The sequence below is a fragment of the Pristis pectinata genome, chromosome 6, assembly GCF_009764475.1.
Source record: "Pristis pectinata isolate sPriPec2 chromosome 6, sPriPec2.1.pri, whole genome shotgun sequence".
Taxonomy (NCBI): domain Eukaryota; kingdom Metazoa; phylum Chordata; class Chondrichthyes; order Rhinopristiformes; family Pristidae; genus Pristis; species Pristis pectinata.
Genome location: NC_067410.1, coordinates 70,698,785 through 70,713,017, shown reverse-complemented (window position 1 = coordinate 70,713,017; position 14,233 = coordinate 70,698,785). Strand labels below are relative to the sequence as shown.

The 14,233-nt window shown below is 40.1% G+C and overlaps 1 protein-coding gene across 10 annotated transcripts in view; it reads left to right on the top strand.

The window, feature by feature from the left end:
- The window catches only part of LOC127571584 (ubiquitin carboxyl-terminal hydrolase 47-like), a 44,579-nt gene that overhangs the window by 19,999 nt on the left and 10,347 nt on the right, over nt 1–14,233 (top strand). For 8 of the 10 annotated variants that reach the window (XM_052018100.1, XM_052018098.1, XM_052018105.1 and 5 more), the window contains 8 exons: nt 1,177–1,273; nt 1,456–1,598; nt 3,182–3,273; nt 4,204–4,335; nt 4,868–4,963; nt 6,629–6,763; nt 8,260–8,301; nt 12,687–12,815. In XM_052018100.1, coding sequence (XP_051874060.1) covers nt 1,177–1,273; nt 1,456–1,598; nt 3,182–3,273; nt 4,204–4,335; nt 4,868–4,963; nt 6,629–6,763; nt 8,260–8,301; nt 12,687–12,815 — 866 coding nt within the window. The remainder of the gene's footprint in view (nt 1–1,176; nt 1,274–1,455; nt 1,599–3,181; nt 3,274–4,203; nt 4,336–4,867; nt 4,964–6,628; nt 6,764–8,259; nt 8,302–12,686; nt 12,816–14,233) is intronic. The other 2 variants (XM_052018104.1, XM_052018102.1) reach the window with 1 other exon arrangement.

Genomic DNA, 14,233 nt, shown 5'->3' with positions numbered 1-14,233 from the left:
ATAATCTTGTTTTATATGGTTTAATATAACACCAGTTGGTGCACTGGACTATTTGAGTTCTCATTTATCCTGTTAAACGATATCTCATTTATCCTGTTAAACGATATCTCATTGTTGATCAAAGTTACAGGCTGTAAATAGCATGAAATTTTAATGGGAAAAAGTCTCCATCTTGATAATCATTTCATTGAGTTTCTTGTACGTCTTAAATAAGAATAGATCAAATCGATATTTGTCTTCGAAAGGACTGTACTTGGCAGGAATTACGCAACGCTTGCATAGACCTTGTAACATATTTACACATCACCTTTTTGTACGTCTTAAATAAGAATAGATCAAATCGATATTTGTCTTCGAAAGGACTGTACTTGGCAGGAATTACGCAACGCTTGCATAGACCTTGTAACATATTTACACATCACCATTATCCCACCACCAAATCCTTCCCCACCCACCATTCAAGCTGCAATACTGGAGCTATTCCTAAAGAGGCTTGAAAAAAATCAGAGCTTGGTAAACAAATCCATTACTTTCTCAGTAAAGCACCTTGGGACATTGTTATTCTTTATGGCAATGATTTTCCTTAATTTATTTTTGGTTTAAACTTAATTCACCCCAATTTCATGAAATCTGTGATCTGTCCTAATTGGGAAAATTTACAGCATAAAATTTGTCAGTTAATTGTAAATCACATTCAGGTGGTGAAAAATTGTCTACGGTTTAAAGCTGAATTATTGGTAGAAAGAGATTGTTCATCTGAGAATGGATAAAGTTACTATATCAGTGTAAGGCAGTCAGAGTGTTAGTTTGTAATATCAATCTGCATAATTGCTGATGGAATGTCCTTGATATTGTGACTGCATGCAAAGAGAAAGAAAATATTATATTCCACAAGAAACGATTGTAGAATGCTTAACTTTGTACCTCTAAGTAGAAAATTGCTTATTTATATTTATTTAACATTGTCAAATTAAAACAGATAGGAAATGTGAAACACATATTCAGATTTTTTTTGAAAATGAAGAGTTAAAGCAGAAGTCAGCAGTTGCAGGAAGTATATGGGTTAATAGCATGCTTGTGAAAACATATGCACACACACACACACTGGCATGCACACACAACTTTGTTTAATTTTTGTACATGATCAGTGTTAACAAAGCTCTTATTGATGATTAGGGTTTGCTGGAATACATAACCAAGGAGCCACATGCTACCTGAACACACTGCTTCAAACTCTCTACATGTCTCCTGAAGTGAAGGATGCTATCAACAGGTTTGTACACTTAATAATAAATAATAATCAATATTCCAGCTATGAATTATTCAATTATTTTGATGCCTAACATGTGTGTGATGTAATTGGATAAGTACTAGAAGTAAATACTGTATGATGTAAAAGTCCATACTAAAAACTGCAAACGCTTGAAATTGTTAATCTTATGTCCCTCCTTTTAGATTAAATGAAAAACCAATTCAGTCAAAGAAAAATCTCAATAAGAACATCAGCATTGACCACCAACTTAAAGAACTGTTTGAAAAGCTAGATGCTAAAGAAACAGGAAATACACATGGGATTACAAGAAACTTAGGCATAAAGGGTAAGTAAGAATGGGCAAATAATTCAGGAAATTTCAGAGTGGATACAGTGTGTAAATTATATAACATGATATTATTAGAGTAAAAGCATAAGGAGTAAAAGCAGGAATGGGCCTTAGCCCCTCATATCTGCTGTGCCATTCAGTAGTATCATGGCTGATATTTTACCCTGGAGGCACCTTTCTGCAGTAATGCAGTAATCCTTTGATTCCCTTAAAACCTAAAAATCCAGCAATGAGCGACTTAACTTCAACAGCCCTTTTCAGCAGAGAATTCCAAAGACTCTGACTGAAGAAGTTTCTTCTCACCTCGATCCTGATTGGCTGACCTGCTTATTTTATGACGGTGACTCCTGATTTTTAGATGCCCCAGTTGGGAAAAACATCAACTCCAGATCTACTTTCAGATCACCTCAAGAATTTTATACTTAGCAATAAGATTGCTTCTTAATCTGAATCAAAGTACAAATGTAAAATACTGCAGACACTGGAAATCTGAAAACAGAAAATGTTGGATATATTTTGCAGGATAGGCAGCTTTTATGGAAAGACAGAAGTAACACTTCAAGCCAACAGCAAGTCAACCTGAAACATTTTTCTCTGTCTGCACAGAGGCTGCATAATTTACTGAATACTTCCAGCACTTTCTATTTTTATTTAAATTCATTAAACAAACTTTCTAAATGTACTACATATGAATTGCCAAAATGGTGCAAGCCACAGGCTTTCGAATTGTGTGTTAAGGCAAATTCTTTTATATTGATTTGAACTTTTCTGCTGTTTTATCAGTGCATTTCTTTAAATTGAGTAAAATGTTATGCATATCAGGCCATTGTAGTGGTTGCTACCGCGGAATAAAACAAGACTCTACTCGGAGGATTGCCAAACAGAACTGGTTTATTTTCCCGCCTTGCGCGGGCCCTTTAAGGGAGAATGTTCCCGCCCAAAACAACCGGTAATGACGTAAGTCCTACGTCATCAGGACTTTCCCACGCGCGGGTTCTCCCCGTCGCTCGGAAAGACGAGGCCCGCCACCATCTTGGGCCTCGTCGCTCCGACGCCACGCGACCCGGCTGCCGAGCCGGTTCGCCCGACTAGACGGTGAGTCGCCACACCATTGCAAAAAACATTTTCACGCCGGTATTCCATAAGATAAATTGAAGGCCACAGTAGACTAATCTAAAGGCTGTTAATCATAACAGACATTCTGCAACTCATTTACCAGAGAATAAAATTTCCAGTAGCTGAATTAAAACATTTAAGCTTTGAGAGCAGAACCCGTAATATGCCAAGTTTCTCATTTTCTGGCTATTAATGATTATTGATTGAGCACTTCTTGGTAGAAATTCTTTAGAGTTGATAGTAGTATTTTCTTTTATGATTTTTATTATTTCTTTCACTCTCCCTTTGAGAGTTCCTTCACTGCACAGTGACAGGCTCCCAGTGCCGGTGTTTAATGTTCCGATAGCTCTCTCAATGCTGCCGCTACTGTTTCCAATACTATTGTTAACTCATGCATTTTTAGCAATGAACAATGCTATTATTCAAATTTAAATAACAAAAGATAATTTTGGCTTATCGTTAAGTTTACAAACAACAAGATGTAGCAGAATATTTCCGAAAGATAGTGAACAAGCTTGCTGAAGAAAGTGATGGGGAGACTTGTAATATATCTCAGGTTAGTTATAATAGATTTCAAAAATACATTCTCACATATCAATAAAATGCATCTAAGTGGGATATGATTGTGATTTCTTTCTTTGGTTTGTATGCAAATAGTTTAGGTTGTCTAAGTTAATATGAGGAAAGATGATATAGCATTTGGATGTGAATGTATCTTTCATAGTGTGACATTTTGTGTATTATGATAAACTGGAGCTTGGGCATTGATGTTTTCATTAATGATATTATTTGAAGTAATGGTGTGGCACTAGTCAATAATAAATGCCACTTAGCCCTTGCTTACCATCCATTCCCTTCATATTGTGAAGATGTCAACATCTGAACGTTGATTCTGAGCCTGAGGACAATGACTTGCAATAGGGCTGCTTACTATCATTGCTGGCAGTTAGTTAAAAGCACAATGTATCATAAGACAAATTCAATAATCTCACTCTGGCTGGGAAGAACTGTGTTTAAAGGGACAACGACCTGGAAAGTTGGTGCTACACTGGTACCCCACTTGATACAGTGACAGTCCTGTTGCAAGATCCTCGTGACAGGACGTAAGAAATATCACCGTTATTGTAAAGTTGATGAGCAATAGGAAAATCAAGTCAATCAAAAGATCCCAGTTTTGTCTGGTGGATTTTACGTGAGATAACAACAGGTGGGATTTTGCTGCCTCTTTGTTACTTCTAATCCAGTGAACTCACAAAGAATACAAGTTCATTGAACTACAAGGGTGTTGGTTGGTATGGAATGCCACCTATGACATGTAAAAGAAGAGGGAGAAAATGATGGAAACTAAGAATCTTTTTACTTCATTTTATCATTGAGTAGATGCAGGGCTAAAGGTGGGAGAAGGGTAGTGGGATTGATGGTGGGAAGGGAAAGGTGGTGAAGAGAGAAATAATGAAAAATAGGAAATTATAACCTTTTCCCCCAGATCTACCAAAGTAAAGTGATTAATTCTCTGACATGTTTGGAGTGCAATGTTGAAGCCCCAGAAGAATGCTGCCTTTTGGATATTCCTTTGCCCATTCACTTAAATGATTGTGGTTCCAGAATCGAAAGTGTGGTAAGTAGCACACAAATATTCTTATTTACTGATCTGACAAAGCCTGCTTAATAATAGAATTGCAATAAGGAACCAAACAGAACTTACAAATGGTGAATACTACACCTTAATTGGCTGCAAATAACCATGGTGTTCTCTTGATGGCAGATGAGGGTTTCAGTCACTAATGGTCTTCAGTGAGGTCTTTTTTTGGGTGGGATTCTTTTGGGTGGGATCAGTCCTTTACACTGATCCATTAGCTGAGAGGGAGGCATTTGGTCTGGAAGATGATCAGTAGGTGGTTTCCTTGTGCATATTTGACCTGGTGCCATGGCACATCTTGGGGTGCAGAGACAACATTGAAGAAATTCAAGATCGCTTCATCCCAGTCTGAAGTAATTTGTTTTTGTTAGTTACTCAAATGGAAATATTAATGATATTACATTGCTACAAGTTGCTGACTAATTAGTTTGTAGGCATGGTAATCAGTTTTTCATTAAAAATGTATTGAATAAAATCACAAATAAAATGTACCTTTTAATCTTTGTTATAGAATGCAGCCCTTCAAGACTTTTTGAAAGTTGTCACTTTGGATGGAGACAATTTGTGCTATTGTGAAACCTGTCACAAGAAAACCAAGACAGAGATGGTGAGTACATTCTGTGCTCCTCTGATTCAGCATGTCCAGTTCCTAGTTCTCGTGGACAGTTTCTCAGGTTGATCAGAAGGCCAGGGACAAAATCATCAGCAGCACTTTCCCAGACTTTAAGCATGAAGGCTGATGGACAGTGCCGTCAAATGTCATTCAATGTTTGTTTAATGTCACATGAGCAAAACTCCACTGGATAGCATCTTTGGCAGTCCCATGGGAGTGAGGATAACTTGCTTCCACTCTGGTTTTGAGGCTTTTGAGGTAGCGAATGAGACCAAAGTTGGAACTGCATACTTTTCCACAGATGGGGCAGTTGGTGGCTGATAGGATGGGCTGGTGGGAAGTTTGTGAGGTGGTATGCTGCTTCTGGTGCTCATGAAGGACTTATGTGAGTTCCTCTTACATGTCCTTTAGGTTCTCTTAACCGTCCTGAATATTCCTTCTCCCCTTTGTGTGGTCATGGACCAGAGATTCCCAAATGAGTGGGGATGTTGTACTTCTTCAGTAAGGTTTTGAGCAAACCCTTGAACGTTTTCCTCTGTCTACTTGGCAATTTCCTCTCACATCATAGCTTGGAATAGAGTATCTGTTGCGGTAGTCTGGTATTAGGCATGCAAAATGATGTGGTCTGCCCAATGTAGCCAACAGAATAATGCTGGGATGCTGGCCAGGGAGAGGATGCTGACATCGTTCTCCTTATCCTTCCAGTGAATTTGGAGGATTTTGTGGAAACAACGTTCTTCCAGTGCCTGCTGGTCTCAGAAGAGTATAGGAGGGCAGGGATCACTGTTTTTGGGAGTGCAGATTTGCAAGAATACTGAAGCTGGGTTTTATAGAGGGCTTTGGGCCTGCTTCAGCATTGGTTAAAAGGTCCATGATCAGAGCTGTGGCTGAAGATTCTGTGGCATCTTGTTATCAGGTGGTTTTCTTAACTTTCCATCATTGCTGGTTGCTCCCAATTTCACTTCACTGCCAGCAATCCTGGAATCCCCTCTCCTCCCCCCACTACTACCTGCCCAATCCCAAACCTAACCATTTGTCTGACTTCCATTCCCAACTCTCCCTGCACTTGACATTTTCCAAAAGTGGTGCCAATAACACTTTGGCTTTTGAGCTCAATTGATCATTGCTCTCCATCGTACAGTACCAACCAACATATACTTCTGTGACATCAATGCTTGAGAAAAGTCTCCAGTATAATGGTTGGCCAGATCTTCACACCTACTTGTGCCACTAGCCCCGTTAAAACCCACATTAAGAACCAGAACATCTAAGTGCACTAATTACATATAAAAATTAGATATGCCCTCTTGCGTGTATAGATGCAAGTGATCCTTTACTGAAGTACTGAGAACTCATATTATTAGCTTCTTCAACCCCCCTTTCACTGACATCAAAGAATCTTGAATATGTGGGTATTTGTTCAGATGGGCAAAGAACTGTATGCAGGTAATACACAGATACCTTATGTTATTTGGGTATTATGATAAGGTTTCTACTTCTTTCAAATGGGTAGTTTCTCCACCTGTGTGTTATATATGAAAGTAGCAGGGATTGAGCTAAAATGTTTGTGGGACATTACAGACACAAGTCAGCTCTGGATGAGACTGAACTTGAGGTAACATCCGTATTGATGATTGCTTGCCATCCTTTTATTTACAGAGATACTACTTTGAAAGGTTGCCACAGATATTGGTTCTTCAGTTGAAAAGATTTGAGTTCGATTATTCCATGATGACTCTCAAAAAGTTGCACAACAAAGTAGAGATTCCACTGAGCTTAAAATTTCAGAAGCAGGTATATATTTAAACTAATTTTTAAGTTCTTTATCAAATTCTATCTTTCCATGGATTGTTTATTGAAGGAGTCAGTGAATGCATTTTCTCCTGTTGTACTCCCAAAAAATAGATTTGCTTCCTTACCTTCTGCAGTGTAGAAGTGAAACCCACAAACTCACCATATCTTTCTGTTTGCTGCAATTGCCAACTCCATAGAGGAAGGTGGTTGTCACATTCTGTCCACATCATGGACGCTTGCTGGTGGAAGGAAAAATTAGATATCTGAACCTTTATATGTGATGTATAGCTTGTCAAATATCCCAAGTTAGGAAACATTTCTTATGCAGAAGGTGGAGAATTCTTCAAATTCAGCTCAGAAGGATATGAAGGTTCAATCACTGAATTTATCCGTAATAGTGATTGATAGATTTTTGGATATTTCAGGAATCAAATTATATGGGGTGGTGCTAGAAAATGATGTTAAAGTAGGAAATCAGCCATGATCCTGAAGAATGTCAGAATAGGTTTCAAGGCCAAATGGCCTACTCCTGCTCTTATTTCTAATATTTTCATTGCAAAGTTGCATGATGCACGCTTGTACAGTTGTGAGTAGATAAATCAATGGCTATAACCAACAATGCAATGTGTCTGTCCACTCTCAGCAACAGTGTTATTCCATAAAGTATGGCTCCTTTTTGCACTTCGTAATCAAGATTACCACATACAAATATTCTCCTCAGCTTGAATTTCAGTATAAAGCTAAAACAAGTCTAGTCAGCCAGGAAGTTCAAGTGGAGATAAATCATGAATTGTGAGCCTCTAAAACTTGCTGGTCAATTTACAGCCTCTGCCACTTGATTTAATAGATTGCCTCTTCTCCTTATCCTGCATGTTTTATTAAAGAGCTTGATACTTTGGATTTTAATTACCCATTAAACTGGCTGAGAAAGTTACATTTGGCAATGAAGATTGCAAGGATCTATTTAGCATGGTTAATTGATTGGCAATTAATCTGCACGGTATTCATGCTATGTAATGCCATTCTTCCAGGCAGTGAACTTTTATATAAGATTTTTCTTTTCATGTCCTTCTTCCTCTCCGTCTCAGCCTCCCCATCCCCTTCCTTTGCCTCCTCTCCCTATGTGACTCTTCCTGTGGCTAATTTGACTGCAATTCACATGACATCTTTGTTATTGCTGTTTCTTTCTCAGTCCTTTTGTGTCATTGTGTTCTTGCCGGTCACCATCTTAGTTATCCTGTTGCCCTCTTCTATTAATTCAACAAGTTACAACATAAAATGAAGTTTATTAGCTGAAGGATGCAGGAAAATCTTACCAGTGATGTTGTCCACAAGATGCCTGGCTTCAGCAAGATTGGGCCTCATATGTGTCAAATAAGGCATGTGGAGTAATCTGTGAATTAGAAGAAATACACTGTAAACACTTGATAAAGTTATTGGAATTCTTATAGGACAAACAAAATGTATAAGATTCAGACTTTGTATTTTATTCCCAGGATAAAAATAATGGAAAAACAGAGTGGTGTCTAAATTCCATGGTAAGATACTTTTCTAATTATGTTTCTGTACAAATGTGCCAAGGTTTCTTTTGCTCTGATATTAAGAGACTGTTTTGTCGCATGCAGGGAGATCTTACAATTCTAGGTAAATTGAACCAATAATAAGGATAGTTTCAAAGTAAGTGTGTGATAGTTTGGTACACCATAGAACATGAATAAATGGTGTTATACTGTGAAGGAATGAAACTTGAATCTATCTATGCTGAATCCTTGATCTCACAGGCAGATTTACTATGTTGTCTATGCTATAATATGTGGACAGTGCTATAATAAGCATGATCATGCATGTACCTATAAGTTGGAGTTAACACTGAATGTGGACAGTGCAATAAATTTCAACTATATTTAAGCTATTGACTAAGTATTTCAAACAAATTAAGCTCTTTTACAATCTGGTGGCTTTTCATTGATACATTCAGTGCTCCATTTCAGCAATGATGTCATGAAAAATATATAGCATGAGAATCAACCACTGTGTTAAGATAATTGTATTTTAATTTGATGTCCCTGACTTGTCGCATACACAGTTCTCAAAGTACTTGAGATGAATTGTGCGTGGCTTACTTCACTTTATGTGTAGAAAGAATTTACTCCGAAAATAAAAGGCCAGTGCGACTAATTGTGCCATCTGCTATTTAAGTACACATCAGATTGCAGATTTAGACAAGTGTAGTCACCTAATAAAGCACAAGTCTGTTGCTGTCCAAGGTATGCCTCTTCTTATGGGCTGTATGAAAACAACAGCTCACTGCCCAGCTCCCCATTCAAATGTATTGAACAGTGTGAAGTTCCTGTACTGAGTGTGTAGCTGGACACTAAAGTCAGCACAAAGTTAGACTAATCCATTATAGTCTAAGTAATCTTTAAATAACTTGATAAGTGATATCATTGACAAACTACCTCATTGACACTGAAATTTAACTTTTGCATGTGTATAATTTCATTCCTTTAGCTTTCAGTTCTTCTTAGGGATCTGAATGTTTTTATTTTCACAGCTGTTTTTATTTTGTCTCAATCCGTTCTTTCTTTTCCTATCATTTAGTCTAAGGTTGCATTCACCATTCTAGTTGACACTTCCAGGTTCAGATTCTGTGGTCTCTGAACAAGGGTTACTGCGGATATGTTTCTGGATTAGTAATGTTGAGGACTGCACTATTGATCCTAATATGAAGGATTTAGAATTTGAATTTAGCTAATTGAATTAATCTGGAATAAAAAACATGTATCTTGATGAGTGAGCATGGAACCATTAGGTTAAAACAAACCCATCTGGTTCACCATTATCCTTTGGGGAATGAAATCTGCTAACATTAGGCTTGTGTATGACTCCTGACTCCAGAGCCAGTTTAATGCAGTCAACAATTAACTACCACGTGAAATGGTCAAATATGTGACTGAACAGCATTTTCTTTAGTGTGGTCGAGACTGGGCAATAAATGATTATCATACCAAATTTCATAATGATCTGGTTACTTGATCTGTTTATAGCACCCCTAACCTGAGGCACTGCCGGGAGAAGGATTCCCACAAACCCCTAACCTGAGTCCGAGGGTGTCATTTATTGCATACTGTGCTCCTGGTGCGGCCTCCTGTACATCGGTGAGACCCAACGCAGATTGGGTGACCGCTTCGTCGAGCACCTTCACTCCATCCGCCGCAACAGCCAGGACCTCCCGGTGGCGACCCATTTCAATTCCACATCCCGCTCCCATACTGACATGTCAACCCAGGCCCCCTCTACTGCCACATTGAGGCCAGACGCAGGTTGGAGGAACAATACCTCATATTTCGCCTTGGGAGTCTCCAACCTGACGGCCTCAACATCGACTTCTGGTAACCCCACCATTTCTTTTCCTTCGCCTCCCCCCCATTCATTTGTCTTCTCTTATTCCTGTGGCTTCTTTACCCCACCTTGATGACCTGCCCATCTCCTCTCCTCCACTCCGCCATCCTTTATTCCATGGTCCACTGCCTTCTCCTACCGGGTTCCTTCTTCTTAAGCCTTTTGCCTCTTCTACCAATCACCTCTCAGCTTATTACATCTTCTCCCTCTCCCCCACCCACCTACCTTCCCCCTCTCACCTGGACTCGCCTGTCACCTAGACTGACCTATCACCTGCCTGTGTGTGCTCCTCCCCCTCCCCCACCTTCTTATTCTGGTTACTACCCTCTTCCTTTCCAACTCTGATGAAGGGTCTCAGCCTGAAACGTCAACTGTTTGTTTCACTCCATGGACGCTGCCTGACCTGCTGAGTTCCTCAGGAACTTTTTGTGTATTGCTCCAGATTCCAGCGTCTGCAGAATTTTTTGTGTCTCTTGGGAGAACTCTTCTTAGGTATGTCTGTCCTGCAGTTCTCCAAGGCTCCTGGTGCACTTTCTATCCTCCTATTGATCTTCCTCTAATTCTAGCTCATCAATTATTCCCCTGCTTGTTTCCCAAGAACCTCTTCCTAGTACTGGATTTTGGTTCTGATCAAATATCATCAACATGAAACATTCACACTTTTCTCCCTCCACAGAATTTGCCTGACATGCTTTCAATTTTTTTCTTAAGTCCCTTCCAGCACACTCATCATTCACACCGGTCCCCTCCCGAAACCAGTTGATGAGAGGTTAGATTCTATCATGCAGTTTGTTTGAAAGCACTCGTTCATCACTTGGGTTCTTAGATCATAGTTGTAACCCTTGGTGTCACTCCAACCTGCAACGAGCTCCCTGTGTAGCCCATGCCCTAAATGTAAAAGTATTTCTATCACCAAAGAAATTAAAGGGGAAGAAGATTAAATAATATTGTGAAGTTCACCACAATCACCAAGAGGTTTTCAATGGAAAACTGGAGCCCAGAATTTGCTGGGTGAGACATTTCACCAATTTCGGTCAAAGCTGATTTGCCAGAGAAGTTGATAAGACTGCAATATGCACATTTGATTTTCGGTCTCGGGTAATTTTAGGAATGTTTGGTGTTTAGGCCCATCAGTAAATAATGAATAGTTCCTTCTCTTCCTAGGCAGTCCCTTAGGGTTGAAGAGAAATTTCTTCTGCTCCAGTTCTGCAGGTTGTGAGGTGTCTCTTGAGGTCGATGTGGGACATGTAGACTCTTCCACATCAGAGCAAGTATGATTGATAGGGACGTCTATATTCAAGGCGCCACACTCCTTCCAAAGTTAGCAATCAGCTTCCTTCTGGTCCTGATGAAGAGACTCAATTCTTACAACCTCAGTGGATGTTCCTCAGTACCACCATATTTGGTGATCATGGACCGGGAGTTGATGAGGATGATTCAGTTTTTGAAAATAATTTTTGAGAATATGCATGAGGTGTTTTCCCTTTGCTCCAGATAATGCTGCTGTGAGAGCACGGAGTGGAGAACCCAATTTGAAGTCTTCTGTTTGGCATGTGGACAATGTGCCCAGCTATTTGAAGGTAGCTCACTATGATGAGAGACTTTTGGGGAAATTGGCCTGGGAGAGAAGTTGATGTTGCTCTGCTTTTCGTGATTTAGAGCATATGACAGACCAAACATCGGCAGTATCTCGCCAGTGCTTTGAGGTGTCTCCCCCAAGTCTCCTACCCGACCCACTCCATGCACAACGTTCCCCATTGACTTGTACCTTCTCAGTGTTCTGCAGTAGTCTCTGTCTTCCTATTTTTACCCTCTCCCCAACACTGTTCCTCATCTCCCTTCTCCATCATCCCCTGTTTCCAACATGATGGTGGGAGCTTGTGGCCCATCATGCAGTTGGTTCACAACTACATGATCAATGTGTGCCGTGCCAGGTCGGAGATTTTCTACTGATTAGAAGAGTGGCGAACTTTGAACCGAGAAGACAGCTTGTTGTGGAGCGTTTTGTCATATGTATTGTGTAGCCAGGTCCTTGGTGATAGCCGAGTCTGAGTGACGCCTCGATGCTTTTGAATTTGGGAGAGTAACTGATGTTGTTTTATGTGTGCTTCTAATTGGTTGGGTGGTTTTTGGGAGATATCACTGCTGTGCATGAAAGTGCACATTGTGGCATTACGTGTCCCAAATAAATTAACGGGTGATTTATTGAATGGTAAACTCTTGAACATCAAATGTCACTCATCCCAAAACGAGAGCCCGCAATTTGCTGGGCAAGTCATCTCTGTATTCATACCTCAGACTTATTCCAGCAACGTTTGGGCCAAAGCAGATTTGCAAGAGATGTCAATGAGACAGCAATGTGTTCATTTGCTTTTCAGTCTCAGGTAATTTTTGGAACATTTGGTGTGTAGGCCCAACTGTCATTTAATAATGAATAGCTTGTTGGAATATTCTTCCGAATGTGGACAATTGAAACTATTGTTATGATCCATTGAAGAAACCTTGTTTAATATTTTCATAGGACTCCAAAGACTCAGTAATAGCACAAGGAAATGAAGAATCTAGTTCATTGGGATCAGTGCTTCCTGCAAGTCCTGGAGGAAAGGATTCGGATGATGTGCCGAAAGCAGAGAGGGCTGAGAGTCATCAGGTAAGCAGGGCTGATAATGGCTCCTCAAATGAGGTTTGCAGATGGTCTTGCAGATGAAGAAATTTTAGTCAATTATCTCTTGATCTTCTCTTCGGTGGCAGTCGATAAGGGTTGAGCAGAAATTTCTTCAGCTCCAGTTCTGTAGGTTGAGAGGTGTCTCTCTAGGTCCATGTGGGACATGTAGATTCTTGCACATTAGAGCAAAAATGATTGATGGTGGGGTAGATATTCAAGGCGCTGCACTCCTTCCAACGTTACCAATCATATTCCTTCTGGTCCTGTTGAAGAGACTCAATTCTTACAACCTCAGTGGATGTTCCTCAGTACCACCATATTTGGTGATCATGGGCCGGGAGTTGATGAGGATGATTCAGTTTTTGAAAATAATTTTTGAGAATATGCATGAGGTGTTTTCCCTTTGCTCCAGATAATGCTGCTGTGAGATCATGGAGTCGAGAACCCAGCTTGAAGTCTTGTGTTGGGCATGCGGACAATGTGCCCAGCTCTTTGAAGGTTGCTCACTATGATGAGAGACTTCTGGGGAAATTGTCCTGGGAGAAAAGTTGATTTTGGTCTCCTTCTCATGATTTAGAGCATATGGCAGAGCTAACATTGGCAGTATCTCGCCAGTGCTTTCAGGTGTCTCTCCCCAGTCTCCTACCCGACCCACTCCATGCACAATGTTCCCCATTGACTTGTACCTTCTCAGTGTTCTGCAGTAGTCTCTGTCTTGCTATTTTTACCCTCTCCCCAACACTGTTCCTCATCTCCCTTCTCCATCATCCCCTGTTCCCAACATGATGGTGGGAGCTTGTGGCCCATCATGCAGTTGGTTCACAACTACATGATCAACGTGTGCCGTGCCAGGTCAGAGATTTTCTACTGATTAGAAGAGTGGCGAACTTTGAACCGAGAAGACAGCTTGTTGTGGAGCGTTTTGTCATATGTATTGTGTAGCCGGGTCCTTGGTGATAGCCGAGTCTGAGTGACGCCTCGATGCTTTTGAATTTGGGAGAGTAACTGATGTTGTTTTATGTGTGCTTCTAATTAGTTGGGTGGTTTTTGGGAGATATCACTGCTGTGCATGAAAGTGCACATTGTGGCATTACGTGTCCCAAATAAATTAACGGGTGATTTATTGAATGGTAAACTCTTGAACATCAAATGTCACTCATCCCAAAACGAGTGCCCGCAATTTGCTGGGCAAGTCATCTCTGTATTCATACCTCAGACTTATTCCCGCAACGTTTGGGCCAAAGCAGATTTGCATTAGATGTCAATGAGACTGCAATGTGTTCATTTGCTTTTCAGTCTCAGGTAATTTTTGGAACATTTGGTGTGTAGGCCCAACTGTCATTTAATAATGAATAGCTTGTTGGAATATTCTTCCGAATGTGGACAATTGAAACTATTGTTAT